Raw genomic sequence first — 19,051 nt, forward strand, 5'->3', positions numbered from 1 at the left:
ATACCTGTTTCTGGGTATCGGGTTATGTTCAGTCCAGCCTGGGGGTCCTGGAGTGGGGAGGTGGCAGAATCACCACCATGTTGGTGGTGCTTCAGATTCTGATTATCTTCCCTCCTCGGCCTGCTACTGTTTACTTTCCAGAGTCCTCCAGTAGCTGCCCTGTCCATTCTGCCCACGTTTTATAGCCACACTCGGCGGGTGAGACAGGACGGAGTGTGCTCACTCCATCTCACTCGGAACCACAAGGAAGCCAGGAGACGGGGGTTTTAGAGACGTTCAACAGAAAGTCCAGATTAAACGGACACATGGGGAAGTCAGGATGTCACTGGTGCAGGAGAACTGTGGTTCGTGTGGGGAAGGAGGAAAATAAAAGAATAAAAGTTGAAGGATTAGGTAGATGGTAACAGAAATAACTGATATGCAGCATCACGTAAAGGACTGATGGAAGGAACCCTCTCCCTTGAGCTTCCCTTACCCCATCGTTACGTATCTAGCCTTGCACAGTGTGAAGGGGATTCCTTCTCACCCACGCAGGCTGCCAGGTTGAAGGGAATGGTTTGACTGTAAGCAAATGAGCTTTATTCCTCTCCGTTGGGGGTGTCAGGAAACGTATACATAGAGAAGCAGGGAAAGATCTCTCTGAGGGTCAAGAGGCTTTAATCTAGCGTATTTGGGTATTTGTATCCAGGTGACCACCAATGTGTATAGCCTCGTGCTGCAGAATCTGATCTGGGCTTGATAAAGAATTAATCTCTTAGGGGACTTCCCTGGTGGCTCAGTGGGTAAGACTCCACACTACCAATGCAGGGGGCCAGGGTTCGAGCCCTGGTCAGGGAACTAGATCCCACATGCATGCCGCAACTAAGGAGCCTGCCTGCCGCAACTAAGACCCGGTGCAACCAAATAAATAAATAAATCTGCTCCCTGGAAAGGATCTATTAAACATTAAAAAAAAAAAAAAAAAGAATCTCTTAAAGTAGATCCTCTCTCTCCCTCTCTCTATCTCTCTCTCTCTCTCACTCAGTCAGTCACTCACTCAAATAAAGCAAAGCCTTTATTGCAAGAATAACTCTTGCTTTGTTAAAAGATTTTCTGAATGAGAGGGCTGCTGATACCGTTAAGTGTCACTGAATTTCAGTCTACGCATGTTGACACAGATGAAAGCAAAAACCGTCTGAAAATCGTAAGGCAGAACTTTGGAAGTGGCCGTTTTCTCCAGGGTCTCTGATGCTGATGTGGTCTTTAAAGTCCCCATCGCTCTGTCGATTCATGTACTGAACCTTCTTCCAGTGCCTGGCGTGAACACCATTCAGAATTCGTGTAGTACTTCAGCCATTTGCCTTCTTTCTTTCTGGTTTGTTTTTTTAGTTCATTTGATCCTTGTGACAACAGTGTAAGGCAGGCAGGATAGCTGTGGCGTTGCCCTCTATTATTTTTACATAGTTGTAATTACAGGGAGAATATAAATTTACATCTTGGTTTTTCATTTTCCACCTCTTTTTCATTTAACGTAAGTATTTTCACAATGCCATGTCGTCATTATTGCCCTCTGTCATATTTCAGTGAAGTGCCACAGTTAATGTAGCAGCGCTACAGTTAATGACAGCAGCGCTGTCGAGCGCTTAGTTTATTTTCACTTTTTTTTGCTATTATAAAGCATGCTGCATAGAGGTATTCTGGGCCATTTGGGGGGTTATTTCCTTAGGATGAATTAAATAGATAGACTTAAAAAATATTGTTAAACATGTTTCAACATTAGGGAGGATTTCAGAAGACCACAAATGACCTAGAGAAAGCACCGGTGTGACACAATCACAATTTTCAGATTTCTCCACGTTGCAGAGTAGGTTTTGTTATGTGCCAAGAGATTTAGCCAGAGGGAGGTGGGTGGTGTGTATAGGGAAATGGAGAAGGCATTAGCAAAGGCCCAGTGTGTGTCAGAGAGAGGGAGGGAGGAAGCTAGCTTGATAATGCAGAAGTTCTGTCGTGAAGAAACCAACAACCCGTGCTTATGTGAGGTTCTGTCGTGAAGAAACCAACACCCGTGCTTATGTGAGGTTGCTTTTGAATGACGGCAGCATCCCCTCTGCATGTGGCCACTGGAGAGCTGCGTGGGCAGCCTTGACCAGCTCCAGATGGCAGAGCTCCTTGACCAGCAGCCAGAGATAACAGTGTCACAGCTAACTGGTGACGGACACTAGCGGTTTCAAGCAGACTGCTTACTGCGGCCTCCAGGTGATCCCACATCCAGGAGGATTTGCCCAGAGCCTTCCCTCCCACGGAGGCACAGAGGTCCGTTTGCATCGCTCTTTGTTTTGGCCCCGAGTTGGGCCAGTGGAGCAAAGCACCAACCCCAAAGAGACTGGATGTTGTTCAGTTCCATCCCTCACCTGCCTTGGGTTCTAGGAGGTGGACCAAGTTTCAGAGCTTTTAGGGAGCCTCTCCTAATCCGGTGGAGTGCGGCTGTCTTCGTGCCAGGGGTGGGGGCAGTATGCAGTTATTTTGCCACATTACCCAAAAGGATGGAAGGCCGAGTCTGTCTGTATCCAGATCAAATCCGGCTGTCACCGAATCGCCAGCTATGTCCTTCTTTTACTAAAGAAGTGCAGCTGCTCACAGAGGGAGGGATGTGCCTAGTAAATTCGAACATATGGTTATAATGCAACCAACTCGGTAAGTTAGTGGTGAGAATGAATGGAAAACACCTGTCACCAAATTCCTCCTCGTTGCCTTAAATTAGTGGGCTCGCCCATTCATTGAAGACTTACCTGGGATGAATTAAACATTAGTAAAGTGTGTAAGGTACATCCAGACCCTGGTGGGAGGTGACTCGAGACTTCGAGCAACTTTGGAAAAACTCTAAGAAATTTCCAAGTCTCAGACTGGGGAGGACCTGTTGGTTTGTAATCATAGTATACCCTTTCCTTCCTCCCTAATCCAGTTGGGGCTAGTTGAATTCCTGGACCCTTCTGATTTGGGCAACGTGGCGGTGAAAAAGGATTTGCTCTGGAGCCTTCTGCACTGCTGCTGAACCAAGGCAGGCAGAGTCACTAGACTGCAGGGAACTTGTCTCTTCCACGGCCCGTTCCCCCACGCTTAGCACGGTGCCTGGCCCGTCGTGGTGATTTTAACGGGGACCCAGTGAGGTCAGGTGTGCGGGAACCAGCAGATGGCCCCTTATCTCTTTTTCCTGTGAACTGTGAATATTTTAGACCTTCCCTTTTTCCTGGAGGTCATAAAATAAGAGTTATCTTGGACATAACCATTACGACAGCTGCAGCGGAGAAAAACCTGCGTCAAGTGTCATAAAATGTTATCTCCGGATGGAATTGGCATGAAACCCTAGAGGTCCAGCAGCGTCTCCCGCGAACAGCGTCCTAACACCGTCTGCTTCCGGCTTCCCTTTTAGAAAGGAGACTCTTGAGGGACCACTCCCGGGGCCGGTGGGGACGGCTGCCTTGCTGGGACTCTGTTCTCCCTTCTGGAACTATGGAGGACAACCTGGTTCCTTGGTCACATAGCCACTCCTCACAGATTTGAATCCGCTGTCTTTTTTTTTTTTTTTTTTTTTCAGCCACGCAGCATGTGGGATCTTAGCTCCCCGACCAGGGATCGAACCCGCGACCCCCCCCACATTGAAAGCGTGGAGTCTTAACCACTGGACTGCCAGGGAAGTCCCTGAATTCACTGTCTTGTTTCCCAAGTTACTTACCCCCTCAGTAAATCCCCTCGACTTTCTCACCATTGCTCGTGTGACACAGTTATCAGGTGGGCTTTTGTTTTTCTTTTCATGTTGGGGGATGCTCTCTGCTTTTTTACAAGTCTTCCAAACATTTATTAAATTAAAATACTTGTGCCAGTTTATTACTTTTTCCAAAACGACGGATCCTGCTGAGTTGCTTTGGGCTTAACGCCTGGGGACAACGAGGCCTGGGTCCCCAGACACGTTTACTCAGATTTGCTGCCCTAAGAGGAGCTGCTTACTCCTTCCAAGGGGTGGGGTTGGCCAGAATGTTCCAGGAGCGGCCTGACCGGCGGAAGCAGAGGTAGTGAAACCATCTCTCCTGTTTTGGGTCAGGTGCTTCTATCAGGGCCGCCCAAGGTCAGTTTCGAGTTTGTTGTTATTGCCGGCATCAAACCCATTGACTCGTGGCACGTGTGCCGCCCAAGAACGAGCTGCCTCTCGACATTGGACTTGTGAAACTTTGAGTCAGGAGGTCAGACTCCCTCGCTAACAATTTATGCGTTATTCAGAGACAGAGGCCACACTGTCACCATCTCTTTGCTCCCACAGCAGGCCTGGCACGTGGAAGGCACTCGGCTGGTGGCCAGCGAATGACCACATTCACCGTCCAGGGACATCTTCTAGACTCAGCCTCCCTGAGCCTGCCGGAGTCTTTTGGGTCCCGACTGTGTCGTTCTCTGAGTTAACTTTCCCTCTGGCTTTCAGCTCCCCACGTTCTCCAGCAACATGTTACTGCACTCAAGTCTGAGTAATTAATGAAGGGGTAGGATAGAGCCGGGCTGGAGTCCTTAGCCCGTGAGCAGTAGAGACATCTTTCCAAGTTGACGCTGGGGGAGGGGTTCAACCACCGTCTTTCATCAAATTGAAGAGCCCGTCAGTTGTAAGATTCACCACTATTCTAGGCACAAGGAATTAAACGCAGCACTGCCATTTAAACTGTGACATAATGCTCTCTTGTCCCTAGAATTTTATTCTGTCTTTCTTGTAAGAACGCTTATAGAATGCCTTGGGCATAGATTATTATGAAGCGTCCCTCTTGTCCATAATAAAGAGGAAAATATAAGCAAAATAAGTTGGTTAAAGGACTTCTAAAACTTCCTCACATGCAGAGGCCTGTTCTGCAGTTGCCCCAGAGCCGTTGAAGTGCATGGGTTTCTGCAACATACCATCCTCTCTGCCAGCCACATGCCCTTTACGGGGTTCTTGTCCCCTTCCCTTTGGGGAGGAGGGGAGCTCGGGGGGAGGGGGGCGAGGTGGGGGCTTGTCGTGTTCTATTCCCTGAGGTGGGTGGTGGATTTAGGGGAGAGTTCACTTTGTGGGAATTCATTCACTTCGAGTGATGTGACTACAATGTATGTGTTTTGAATTGATTTTTAAAATTAAAGAATAGAAGAGGCTCCACTCTTGTCTCTGGACAATGACAGCTGTATCTCAGTGGGCCTGGCTGGGAGCAATGCTAAGACACATCTGCTTTCAGACATCTTAAAATGCCAAAAAAGTGCATTTTAGGATAATGAAATATAGTATTGATGAAACCACCTAATTACACAGTATTCAGGCCACATTTTTCTGTTTTGTCCTCAAAGCTGTAATGCGTTTGTCTAGTACCTTGCTAAACCCTTGTGCTGTTTCCACAGTATTCCTTTGATTGACGGGTCTGTAAGACACACACACACACACACACACATACACATACATGTGCACGCGCGCGCGTGCTTGTGAGGCTCTAGAGCTTAGTTTGGCATCAGGCTCTGACGTTGGTCCTCCCCGCTTCCCGGTCCTGGTGCTCAGAGCCGTCCTGCTGCTGACCTGGGTGTCCCCTGACGTGGCTCTCTCTCTCTCTCTCTCTCATCATCTAGTGTCTTCCCTTTTGAAACCAGGTTACGTATGTCCCTCTCCCTCCCCCACCCGTCCTCTCTCCTTCCTCGAGGATGAGAGATCATGGCTCGGAGACTCCCTGCAGAGGCTGTGGGTTGTGATTCCTCACCAGGAGCTCAGTTCTCGTCTCCTTAACCAGTGTGGGCTCTCATCCCGATTAAGACCCTGGAGCTGGTGCCTCGAGCAGGGCTTTGGGGGCGCCCCCTTCCCTGCACCCCTCCAGCTCTCGTTCTGTTTTGATCACCAAATCAGAATGTTGGCTCAAGTGCTGTTCAGAGAATTCTGCCATGAATGGTGGTGATTGGTGCTTGCCAGAAGCCCTGGGGGACATCTGATGTTTGAGGGAGAGGGACCCTCATGGGCATATTATTAACTATGACATCTCCAGGTCTGTGACGCTCCATCCCTGCACCACCAGGGAGATCTTACCTTCACCCAGTAGCGTGCTCCAACCAACAAATACCTGCTCCAAATGCATGTAACATATGCTTTCAGATTTTTGGAAAGCCATTTAAAAAATGTATGTTTCAGCATCTCTGTATGTTTTACAGAACCTGTTAGAGACTTCCACTATAGTAATCAGGGTCTTTTCATATGAGGATCTTCTTGACAAATTGATTTTTAAGTTCGGTATTTGGATAAAGTTCATGTACAGATGAATTTGTCAGAATGAAAAGAATTTGTGACCCAGTGTAATTCCCTTTTTTGCTTTGGCTGCCAGGAAACTCCACTACATTCGTTGTCCAACTGCAATAATGGGTTTCTTTGTTTCGACTGGCCTGAGATTGCCCTAGATCCACATTGACTGGACATAAATCTACGTCTGAACAGTTGCCCAAACACACTGACATCTAAAAGGATGGTGACACTTCTTATTTGACACGTATTCATTCTTTGAATGACTATTGTCTCATAGTCCCAAGTAGCCCCACATTTCTTCCTGATTCGAAGGCAGTGTCAGTTATCACCCAGCCAGAAAGCGCTGAGCGGATTTATCCATCAGGAGCTGTAGGGCTGCGCTGTGACCAGCCCCTGGCAGAGGCAAACGGAGGTCCTTGTTATGGTCTCGCTGCAGGAGAGGTTCTGAGCGACAGGAAGCGGGTTTCCACCAGCTTTAGTTGTGGCTGTGGTCCATCTGGGGCTCCTCCTCAGCCCCGCCTCCCAGGCCAGCCCACAGGGTCTCTCTATGACCTGTGACCTCAGAGGGGGAGGGGTGCCCGGGGAACAGATGCAGACGGAGCCGCAGGAAGAGCCTGTGCGCTGGGAGGCTGATTGTTTGTGGCAGGCCGGGGAGGTGTGGAAGTGGTAGCTGCACCCCGTGCTGCTGGGACCCGGCCAGGGCACAGGAGGGCGCAGGGGGAGGGGAGGAGGGCTCTGCAGAACCTTGAGGTTTGCAGTCCCTCCATCGTGTCCACAGCCGTCTCTACAGGGCGAAGGATGCAGCAGCGGGTTGAAAGGTCTCCCTTATTTCCTCTCCCTCTCCTCTCCTCCAGCTATTCCAGTGAGGCACAGTTTTCCTGGAAACCGTGCATTATTAAGTCATTTCATAGCTGAACCGAAACAGATAACAGTAATCTAATCATCGATCAAGTTCACTTGTCTCCCCTCATCCCTGCAGCCAAACCCAGACCGCCTGTCAACCTTCTGTCAGGTCCATTTGAAGTAAAACACTCCTCGGGAGACCAGAGAAGACCCTCTTCACTGGGGTCCCCTGCAGGTTTGTAGCTGTCACGAGAGGGATAGCCACTAGCTAGGTGCCAAACAAACATCCGAATTTCTCTCGCTGTTGAAATGGTTAAAAAAAAAGAGTTTGCCTTTTGACCAAGACCAGAAGGGCATCCACGAGAATGGAGATGGGATTTTGTCGGCCTGGTGGGACCAGGAGCTTTTTCTCCCTCTTCTATTTCCAAATCTTTCTCTAACGATACGCTTACGATAAAGGGGAAAAGAAAACAAAATAATCTCCACAAGTTTGACTGAGTGCTGGGGAGAATACATCTAACGGATGTGTGTGAAGTCCTACGTCAGGTTCTCGGCTCCAGTGGCAGGGAACGTGTTTGTTGGGCGTGGCCCGGGCTTGCCTTCTAGGCCAGCGGTCCCCAGCCTTTTTGGCACCAGGGACCGGTTTCGTGGAAGACCATTTTTCCACGGGTGGTGGGGGCGGGGGCGATGGTTCAGGCGGTAACGCGAGCGATGGGGAGCTGCAGAGGAAGCTTCGCTCGCCCGCCCGCCGCTCACCTCCTGCTGTGCCGCCCGGTTCCTAACAGGCCGCGGACCGGTACCAGTCCATGGCCGGGGGGTTGGGGACCCCGGTTCTAGCGCACAGCACAGACTGGGGAAGGCGATTCGGCAGCCCCAGCAGAGCCTCACTGCTGTGCAGGCCTCTGACCCTCAGCTCCGCTTCTGGAGGTGGACCCGCAGGAGAGCATCAGAGAGGCTGCTGCAGGGCCCACGTGGTGACTTAAGAGCCTGGGCTCGGCGTTGACCTGAGTTTGGACTCTGGGCCCCGTCACTTCCTAGCTGTGTGCGGGGGACCTCCTGCTTCCCCACCCCAGCCTCGATTCTCTGATGCTGTGAGAGGAGGGGCGGGTGGGATGGAGGGGGCGTGAGCCAGCGTGTTGTGTGTGCTGGTCCATGGAGGCTTGCCGTCTCTTCTTTTGGTGGGAGGAGCAGCACGTCTGGTGGCTCTGGGACAGTAAAGGAGAGGGAGCTGCCTGAGACGGATGGCAGAGGCAGAGTTCCAGAAGGTTCCGGAGTCTCCCCCGGCACCGGGAACCTGTGTGATTGCCCAAGGTCAGCCTGCTGGAGGGGGCTCACCCTGGGCGCCCCGGGTGCTGGGGAAATCAGGGTTTGAGCAAAGCCCCTGGGGACGTGGCACAGTAGCCACAGAAGGCAATCTCCTTCCGAGTTCCTGCCGCAGCTGGGGCCACGTGGTGGGGGGATGTGGGCAGGAGGCGGGGCAGGAGGTCAGGAAACCTCCCCCCGAATGCGCCTGCCGGGACCACCTCCCCTGGCCCCCTTGCGCTCGTTCTCTTCTCCAAACTGCTGCCACGGCTGCCTGCCCATCACCCTGAGAACCCAGTCGAGGCTCCTAGTGTCTCACCTGGCCCCGCTTGCCAACCTCCTCCCTCCTCAGCCTTCCCAGTGCCTGAACTTTCCAAAGTCATGGCTGCCGAGGGCCTCTGTGTGGGCTGTTCCTCCACCCAGACCCCTGTCCTCTGCTAAGACAAGCCTTCTCGAGCCTTCTCGAGCCTTCTCGGCTGGCCCGGCCACCCTCCATCTCAGCTCAGATATCCACCTCCCTGACCCCCAGTCCGAAGGAGCCCCCACTCAGCGCTCAGAGCCATGGGCTGACTTAGAATTTTAGCCTAATTTGATTGGTAGAAGCTTCTGCCATAGGGCCTAAGAGGTGAATTGTAAAGGTGCGGTTGCAGGAAGGTGGGTTTGACTGCAAGTCTGTAGAAAGCATTTTTAATATCCACGCTGTCTGTTTGCAGAGATTGCACTGTGATTTAAAACCCTGAGTCTCAGAGCCTGTGGCCCTGCAGTGGGTCTGGGGACCTCCTTGTACGCAGGACAAAGCAGAGGGATTGAGTGCAATCCGCAGACATGTTCTCTTTGGTCCATGATGTGTTTTGAAGTAAATTTAAATTAGTTGCCAGTGTTGAAGAGTTGGAAGATTTCATGAAGCGGATTTCAGCACTTTTATAGAAAGCTCTTTAGGTCTGATCCCACTGGGCCCAAGATCCTGAGTGGCAGCCCCTGGCTGGCCCTACTCAGGGACAGTGCAGTCAGTCCCCACTGGGCCCACTTCCTCTGTGTTCTGCAGCTGGGAGAGCACAGGTGGTCGAGTGAGGTGTGTGATCCTGGTGTGTTGAGTGTGACCATCACCTTGTCCTGGACGGAGGCCCGTCATTATGTTTCCTTCCTGGAGGAAGAGGGTGGGGTCACTTCCAAGGCCCTTGGCATAAGTGGCCACTTCACCTGCATCTCAGCTCCGGGAGCAAGCTTGGCTGAGAGATGAGATCCCGGGCAGAGGGACCCACACCCTGCAGCCCACGGTGCCCACACGGCGCCCAGGACTGGGCCCCCCGTCACCTTTGCTTCCTCTGCTGCAGCGCCAGGCCCCTCACCTTGTCCGCTCCTTCCTGAGCCCACAGAGGAGGCTTCTGGGAAAGGATGACTCATGCACTCCCCGAATTTCCCAGCTAGAAAGGCGCTGGGAGAGCGCCTTGGGCCGGACCAGAAATAGCCGTAACAATTGGGTCTGATCTCGCCCTCCTGTGCTGTCAAGTTCTGCTTTGGTAAATAGATGGCGCCCTTCAGACCAACCACCTGAAATGTTGCAAGATACAGTAACTTGTTTCCTTTTCCTCTGAATTTTTATTGATTGTAAACTCCACTGTTAATGATAATAAAATAAAAAGGGGAGGTTACCTCGGTGCCAGCACTATAATACATTTCTATCTTCTTTTTCAGTCCTTTTTCATATGTATACGTGATTGTAATTATAGTACAATTAAAATTCATTTACTTCAGTATTTCCAGCACCCAGAACAAGAGGTTGGCATGCAATAGGATTCAGTAAATATTTGTTGACTGTGGAATATTTGTTTACCTAACTATAAAGTGAGCATTTTTCTAATTGCATCATACACTGATTACCATTACATCAAGTTGTTAGAATATATTTGCCACTTTACTATATTTAGATTTTTTTCCCTATTTTTCAGGACTATAAATAATGTTGTAGCGAGCATTTTTCTCCACATAACTGTTTTTGACTGTTTAGAATTATTTTCTCAGAAGAAATTCCAAGCATTTGAATTCCTGGATCAGAGGAGAGAAAAATAAGAATTATAGAAATTGCTTTCTAAAGTCTTACTTATCCCTATTGCCGGGATTGTTTGAGAATATTAGTTTTATCTTAATCTCATCTGCTTTTGGGTTATAATTTTCAAATTTTTGCTTATTTTGTAGTATAAGCTGGTACCTAATTGTTTTGATTTGCCTATCTATATGTGTGGTTATTAGTATGGGTTGAAGAATTGTCTAAGCACTTAATAATAATATTTCCTCTTGTGTGCCATGCCTATTTGAGTAGTTTGTGTATCTATTAGAATATAGATTTTTAGCTGGATTTGGGTGAATTTATCATACAGATATGATTAACTCAATTTTCCTATCATAGTGGCTGCAAATGTTTTCCTAGTGTGTGATTTTGCATTTTTAATATCTGGTGAGTCATTATAGGTGTGATTTTCTGTTCTTTGGAGAGTCTGTGAGTGTGGTTGCCAGAAGGACCTTAGAGATCTAACCTGACCTCAGTGTCTGACGGGGACTCTGGCCCAGAGAGCAGAGGCCACAGCTCACCGGCGCTGCTGGCGAGAAGGGGCCAGGGCTGCCCTGGCCCTGGCCCACGACTCCATAGTCCGCGTTGCCACCTGAGCTCCGAAGACTCCCTATTGCTCTCCTGGCCCAGAAAGTTCTTTTGAGCTGAGGTGTATGCGTCTCTGTTTTGGACCAAGGCAGGCTTTGTAGGACTCTCCGAAGGGGGGCCATTGCCACTCCAGTGACACGGAGCTAGCCATTCCATCCTTCTGACTCAGGGCATCTAAAAATATCCCGGGCTGGGGAATTTGGAGAAGCCCACAATCGATTCGTGAGCATTAAACTCTTAACAGGCAGTGAATGCAGCTTTGATATTGAATTACCCTCAGAAGATGCATTCGTTTCACTGTATCGGCAGCCACCTGTCTGCCAGGTGTTGTCCTAGATATCTGGGGTCTGTAGAGGTGGAGGATAGGGGCAGTGCCAGGATCAAGTTGGGCTCTTATATCAGGAGGGCTTTGACTTACTGCTTAGCCGTCTGCCCCTCGTCATGGGGGAGCGAGCCCCAGAACTGGCAGGTGACCCCTGAACTGACCAGCAGGAGACTGGTTTCGAAGCGAAGATCCTAATCCCAGCTCTGCCTACACCGTCGACTTCCCAACTCTTAGAGCGTGTTCACGGTCGGGTCTGGTCATCCATTCAGCAAACGTACAGTGGACACTTAGTTAGGACTCTGTGCCGGGCACTCGCATTGCTACAAAGGTGGCTGAGGCATGGTCCACCCCTCAGGGGATTGTACTTCAGTGGGATAAACGGAAATACCCACATCTACCTATCAAACAAGCAGACTTAGAAATGAGTGTAAGTAGAATGCCAGTGGGGCCACACAGGAATCAGTAAATAGTTTGCACAGGGTTTGAGGGAAGCTTCCCAGAAGAGGTAACACTAAGCCGAGCCTCGAGGGATGAATAGAACTCCGATTGGGGCTGAGGGAGGAAGATGGGGGAGAAGGGAGAGGACCGTCCAGCTTAAGGGGCAGAGGAACAGACACCAGAGGTCGGTGCCATTGCCCAGGGTGGCCGTAGTGCAGGGAGGGGGCAGGGAGGAGGACGTGGGTCCAACGGCAAATGCCGCTTAGAAACCATCAGAGGGAGGGACTTCCCTGGTCGTCCAGTGGTTGACTCCGCGCTTCCACTGCAGGGGCCGCGGGTTCAGTCCCTGCCAAGATCCCGCATGCCGCGCGGTGCGGCCAAAAAACAATGAAAATCATTTTTACAAATGTGCCAGCAGATCTTGTGTCTGGTGAGGTGCTTAAAAAAGAAAAGAAAAGAAAAGAAAGAAACCATGGGAGGGTTTAGGGGGCTGATGAGAGGGGACATATATCCAACAGCCAGGAAGGTGCTGGGTCTTGAGTGGGAAAATGCTAAGAAAGGAACCCGGGAAGGAAGAGACGTGGGCCTTGGAGACCCGTGCGCTTAGCATGTGCCTGACGACACCGTCTTCAGTGGTTCGTGACCCAGCAAGAGTGGGCGGCAGACGGCCGTCTGCGGTGATTGCTGTTCTGACTGGCCTGTGTCTGCTCCGCCGGAGCCGGGAGAGGGCCGGGAGGTGCAGCCCCCAGGAGGTCTCCTTGCTTAGTTTGGAGAAATCCTGACGGATGGTGTGTGTTTGTTCATTGTTCGCCCACCATATAGCAGGTGTTTAACAGTAAGTGAGCAGTAGGAAGATGACATCAGCAGACAGGTGGCCCAAATTCTGGAAGTTTGGAGCCTCTTACAGGGCATTTGTGCCCTACTTCATTCCCCTTATAAGAAGAGAAGCTCTCGTGGTGATGACCTGTCTCTGCTTCCATTCCAGATGCCTTAGGGCCCCGTGGGCCGCCCCAGAGGACTCAGTCCCAGTGGCCAGCGGCTCCCAAGCAGCTCGCGTGCGCTCGGCCTCAGGCTCCCGCTGACACGTCTGGGAACATTGTTCACCAGCCCCCGCCCGGCATCCTTGCCGGCAGTGCGCCCCACGCCCCCGAGCCATGGAGGCCCCCGAGGTCCCCGTGGGCCCACTGATTGACTTCGGGGCTGGGGCCAAGCCATCCGCCTCCTCGCCCCTGGAGGTGCTGCCGCCAAAGCTGCAGAGCGGGGACAGCTCCCCGGGTGAGGGCGCGTCGGAGAGCGAGACCACGGAGTCGGCAGACAGCGAGAACGACACGGGCGAGTCGCCCTCACGCCCGTCCTGGGGCCAGTACCGCCGCTCCTCCTCCAGCGAGTCCTTCTCCTCCAACCAGAGCACCGACTCGGCCAAGGATGAGGAGCTGCCGGAACTCCGGGAGTTCCTGCGCAGCTACGTGGAGAAGATCTTCTCCGGAGGGTGAGCCCCTCGCAGGGCGCCACCGGCCAGGGCTCCAGGCCTCGCCAGCTGCTGGCCCCCTCGCGGTCTCCGCCCCACCCCAGTGCACGTAGACCCCCTTGGGGAGCTTCCGCCACTCCTTCCCTCCACTCAGGGCCCTGGCTTTGCTTCTGCGGCACCTCGGGTGAGCCCCCATTGGCACGCCTTCAGAGGTGGTTATTAGCTGGCAGTGAATTAGGGGCAGTTCAAGGCCAGGAGGTTTCAGTTACCCGCAGCCCTTGGGACGCTCTCGGGCAGCTGAGCCTTAAGCAGCTGCTAGGATGGGGACCCACCCTTGCACCTCTTTCTGGCCTCGCGTTGGTGGTTCTTGACAGTGCGAACAAGGAGCAGTGACAGTTGTAGCAGAAGTGGGGCCTGGAGTGAGCGTGGAGGCCGAGGAGCTGGGAGTTTGTCTGATTCACGGCTGTTGCCGTCTCAGCGGCAGAAAGGGAGACACACCGCAAACTCAGTTCAGGCCTCAGGTCCTGACGGCTGGTCTTGCATCGTTCACAGCAGTGCGCGAAATGCTGGAGGTCCTGCTCCTCAGATCATCTCTGGGACCCTCAGCATCGCCGTTGGGGGGGGGCGGTGAGAATTGCAGAGTCGTGGGCCCCACCTGACCCACTGAGTCAGAATCTGCATTTCAACGAGGCCTCTGGGCATGCACGCATTGCTGCCTGCGGAGCTCTGGCTGAAGGGACCCTTTTCCAATTTCGTTAAAGTGTAAGAAGAATTTCTGCCTGTTGATGCCACACACCGAAGGTGTTCTTTCCTGCTGAGATTTAGGCCCCTCGTTTGTTAACTGGCAAGGTTGATTTCCACCTTTTCCAGGTGTGCCTCAGTTTTCTCTGCAGTTAGAAGGGGGAAGAGTTCCAGGATCCTAATATTTGACTGTCCCCAGAGTGCTTTTATGTTTGATTTTGAATGCATTCTGGGAGAGCAGTAGATGTGGCTTCCTACTCATTTTGTTTGACTGACACTGAAATTAGTCAGCTGTCTCTGAGTACACCCAGTTAATGAAAAGGGGAGAAAGCCCAGAAGCTCACTAATTTGCCAGGAAGGCCAGTCTAGATTTGTGACAGGCAGTCGGCAACATGGAACGTGGACAAGTGAGTCAGATGCATCTTTAAGAGCATTCCAAAACTCCCTGCAAACGCCTGGCAAATTCTCACATTTCATCTGGTGTCGGTGTTTGGGATAAATGAGACCAAGATGTTTTCTTTTCTTTTTTTTTTTATAAATTTATTTATTTTATTTATTTATTTTTGGCTGTGTCGGGTCTTCGTTGCTGCGTGCGGGCTTTCTCTAGTTGCGGAGAGTGGGGGCTACTCTTCGTTGCAGTGCGCGGGCTTCTCATTGCAGTGGCTTCTCTCGTTGTGGAGCACGGGCTGTAGGCGCGTGGGCTTCCGTAGTTGCAGCACATGGGCTCAGTAGTTGTGGCACATGGACCCTAGAGCGTGTGGGCTTCAGTAGTTGTGGCACGTGGGCTCAGTAGTTGTGGCACGTGGGCTCAGTAGTTGTGGCTCACGGACTCTAGAGGGCAGGCTCAGTAGTTGTGGCACACGGGCTTAGTTGCTCTGCGGCATGTGGGATCTTCCCAGGCCAGGGCTCGAACCCGTGTCCCCTGCATTGGCAGGCGGATTCTCAACCACTGCACCCCCAGGGAAGCCCCAAGATGTTTTCTATAAAACCTTAAACAAATGAAATTGCAGAAGCCACTGGATCTTCAGCCTTCTGCTTCCCCCTTTTAGTCATTACATTTGGGGTGGAGTACTGGCCCCCCACGAAGATGATGGGAGGTGGTTTGAGATCAGGTGAGCATTTTGTCCACCCTGGCGGGGGTGACACCCAGGCCTGGGGTCCCCCGACCTTCACGCCTCACACAGAGCCATGGAGAGTCAGAGAGCAGACTGGCTCTTCAGAAGTGCAGAGGAGTGGGCTTCCCTGGTGGCGCAGTGGTTGGGAGTCTGCCTGCCAATGCAGGGGACACGGGTTCAAGCCCTGGTCTCGGAAGATCCCACATGCCGCGGAGCAACTAGGCCCGTGAGCCACAACTACTGAGCCTGCGCGTCTGGAGCCTGTGCTCCGTGACAAGAGAGGCCGCGATAGTGAGAGGCCCGCGCATCGCGATGAAGAGTGGTCCCCGCTCGCCGCAACTAGAGAAAGCCCTCGCACAGAAACGAAGACCCAACACAGCCAAAAATAAATAAATAAATTAATTAATTAAAAAAAAAAAAAGTGCAGAGGAATAAGCCACCATGCCCTCCTTCCGATGGCTGGAGGTAGCATCAGACCTCTCGTGTTTCTTGGCCTCAGTGGGTCCTGCTGAGTCTGAGCACGTTAGGAATTCTTGAATCCAGTCGGTGGCTCCACACCGACCTCAGCACCAGAGATGGGGGGCAGTTGGATGAGCTGGAGAACCAAGCCCTCGGAGAGTTAAGGAACCCCTGTGAGTACCCGGACCTCGCTGAGGCAGGAGGTCGGGGGAATGCACGTGGGCTTTGGAGCCAGGAGGTCTGGACGGGGCTCCCACCTGCCACTCCCCAGCTGTGTGTGACCCTCCGAGCCAGGCTCCTCATCCTGGAAACAGAAGTAATACTGTTTCCTCTCGGGGCTGCCCGGAGGCTGAGATGAGCGTCCGCACTTGGCGGGGGGCGAGCTACCGTCGGGGTTCCGTGGTGCGGATGCCGAGGGCCGACTGCACTTAGGAGTTCCTCTCCTTCCTCTTTCCCTACTGTAGCCACTTTTGTTGCAGAGGATTAAAGCTTTCCTGTCTTTTCCCTTTGCCCTCTTTTCCAGGGAGGACTTGGGCCAGGAGGAGAAAGCCAAGTTCGGAGAGTACTGCAGCAGTGAGAACGGCAAAGGCCGGGAGTGGTTTGCCCGGTACGTGAGCGCCCAGGTAAGAGGGGTGACGCCGGGCTGTGGTGTGGGGCAGGCCACCCGCTCTGGAGAAGGCAGTTGAGGAAAACGATCCCACAGGAAAAAGCGTAAAGCTCGTCTAGAGATGTTATAAAGTCTAATTAGAAGAGTGGAAGATGCCCCACTAGAAAGGAGTGCTGGGCTGTCAACCTCATGAAGTTCCAGAAAAGTTCGTTTTTTTAAAGACAAGCACGTGGGCTATGTCCACACATGTTTGTATTAAATAACCTACAATATTCCGTTTTTGTAAAGATAAAATATTCTAGAGAGTGACAGCCATGTATGTAAGCTCAGATAAACAGTAAGTTTTATCAACAGCCAGTAGGTTCTTTTTATTTTTTTCCTGTAAAGTGGATTAAGTTCTTCGTTTTTAAAGTATTTTTTGTCACAAATAATTTATTCTTCCGAGAAAAATTAGAAAATACAGATAAGCAAAAACAGAGAAACTGCCCATACATCACCCACCCAGGAAACAGCCAGCGTTGTCATCTTGGGGTCCCGTCCCTCTGTACTTTCCCACACGTGGGTGAGTGCGCGAAGTTCCTGGTTTTAAAAATCTCACAAGGAGACGCAGGAAACACCCGAGTGTTGGTCGGGGGAGCGGGGGGCAGCCCTCTGCTGGGTCCCGGTTTCTGGGGAGCAGGGCCTGTCCTGGGCTCGTGCGCCAGCTGTGTTTAGAGATGCTGGGCGGGGTGAGCACGCAGCCCCTCTGCGCTGGGTGCACCTCCGCCAGCGGCCGCCTGACGCAGCTGCGCTCTTCCCGGACAGCGCTGCAACTCCAAGTGCGTCTCGGAGGCCACCTTCTACCGCCTGGTGCAGTCCTTCGCGGTGGTCCTATTTGAGTAAGTGATGCTGCGCCTTAGCGCCTCCGCCCTGACCTCCGCCCTGACCTCCGTCCTCCCTCCCTCCCTCCCTCCCCACCTGGGAGACCCCAGTCGTGAGAATTTGCTCCCCCTCCCACCCCCCCGCGGCGGCAGTTGTGACCAGCATCTCACGGGGGGGAGTGAGCGGTCCCCACCTGCCAGCAGCGATCAGAGGACCGTCGCTCTGTTCCTGCGGGTCCCGGGACAGGCTGTGATTACGCAGCGGCCCCGCCCTCCTCCAGCTGAGGTCTGGGCTTCTCTGGATGTCCTGTGGTGAAGCACTCCAAACCGGGTCACCGCCCACTAATGAGACGGTTGGATGGCATCGCTGCCCTGAGTTCTCATGAGGCGCCACTGGGGCCTTTTATCACCGAGGACAGCGTGGGCTGGGGAGAAGGGCCCCCCACCTCCGTGTGGCCGGGGGGGGGCCGGCCACCTGCCTTGAGGGGCTCCTCCTCCTGAGGCCCACGGCTCTAGGACTCCTGACCCTCTTCCTACATCCTGACGTGCATCAGAGCCGGACGCGCCCTCCACAGTGTGATCCGGAGCGGCCGTGTCTGCCTGGGGGATCATGGGGGTGAGGGAAGTGCGTGGGACAGGGAGGGGAGCTCTGACCCTGATCTGACCTTCGGTTGAGCCCGCTTTCCCGCCTCACCTCAGTGTGGCCTCGGAGCAGGTCCTGGTCCCCTGGCTTAGGCTGTGGCCACTTCTCTGTGTCCCTTGTGTCCTTCCAGGCCTGAAAACCCCTCCTTTCCTGTTCCCCTTCTTCTCCCAACAGAAATGTAGCTGCTCTCTTGACCTTAATTCCCTGTCTCGGCGTCTCCCCACCTTTCTCTGTCCCCCATGAACACGGGGCATGTACTGGAGGAAAATGGCCAAAAGAGAGGAGCCCTTGTTTTTCCTGCACTTGCTCAGAATGTCCCAAGTTCAGGGTGTGCTCTGCAGGGGTAGGGGGCGGGGATCTGGGTCTGGGAGCTAGTGTGGGTGGAGGGACGAGAGGCCCTCGCTGAGGTGGCCAAGGGCCCACGCTTGCTTCGGGAGCTTCGGTAAAGCAGCCCCAGGGGGTCGGGGGGTCAGTGTGGCCTCCTGCCCTGAAGACCCTTTGACCTCCAGACGTTTGCATCCATATTGTTCAGGAACCTGTATTTTGTGTAGACGGTGCCTGTCCACGTGGTAACGTGCTTACCTAATTCTCAATTTTTCTTCCAGTTTTTCCTTAAATAAGCAAACTGGTAGGCGGGGGGGTAGTTAACCTCAAGTTCCAACCCTGCCAAAGCACAGAATCTTTTCATTACTTTGTCTGTGAGCGTATATTTTTTTATATGGTTGCCAAAAAAAAAAGAACTTACAGAAATTTAGTTTTTTAGATTATTTTTATGTTAAAAAGATACACAAAAATGGCCCTCATCCCACCGTCTAGATAATTTCTGTTGGTTTTCTTTCTTTAAGTAACACTAGTCCAAGGTGAAAAACTAAACAGGAAAGGAAAGCACATGAGGGAACAGGATGGAGAGGCACGGAAGCCTAAGAGGGAAAGGAGATGTTCTTTCACACCCCGTTCTCTCACTTTCGGTCCATCGCTCAGTGATAACCACTCTTAATAATGCACATACCAGCAAATAGATCTTTTTTCTAAAAAGGCAGTACTGTGCATTTGCATTCAGTGCTGCATCCGTAACAGCTGTGAGGTGTCCTAATACATGAACGTACGAAGGTACCGTAATTAATTCGGCTCCTGCCCTGTTGATGGGCATTTAGCTGACTCCTTATTTTCTTCTCTAATTTACAGTGCCACGGTGGATAGCACTGTCACTTTTGCCACTGTAACAGTACAAATTCTTAGTGGCAGACAGACCCTCTTTTTCAAGTGTTTCCCCCCTTTTTTGTTTGCTACATTGAATGGATCCATGTATATCTCATACTCTCAATGTAGTAA

General features: G+C 52.1%; 1 protein-coding gene across 4 annotated transcripts in view; it reads left to right on the top strand.

The window, feature by feature from the left end:
• KIAA0513 overlaps positions 1-19,051 on the top strand; it is a 59,927-nt gene that overhangs the window by 24,671 nt on the left and 16,205 nt on the right. For all 4 annotated transcript variants that reach the window (XR_014256906.1, XM_082438447.1, XM_082438449.1 and 1 more), the window contains exons 2-4: positions 12,812-13,315; positions 16,133-16,232; positions 17,021-17,094. Coding sequence is in view for 3 of the 4 variants with exons in the window: in XM_082438447.1 (XP_082294573.1) it covers positions 12,981-13,315; positions 16,133-16,232; positions 17,021-17,094 (509 nt within the window). In the remaining variant the exon portion in view is untranslated. The remainder of the gene's footprint in view (positions 1-12,811; positions 13,316-16,132; positions 16,233-17,020; positions 17,095-19,051) is intronic.

The sequence above is a fragment of the Balaenoptera physalus genome, assembly GCF_965194825.1.
Source record: "Balaenoptera physalus genome assembly, chromosome: 19".
NCBI lineage: Eukaryota > Metazoa > Chordata > Mammalia > Artiodactyla > Balaenopteridae > Balaenoptera > Balaenoptera physalus.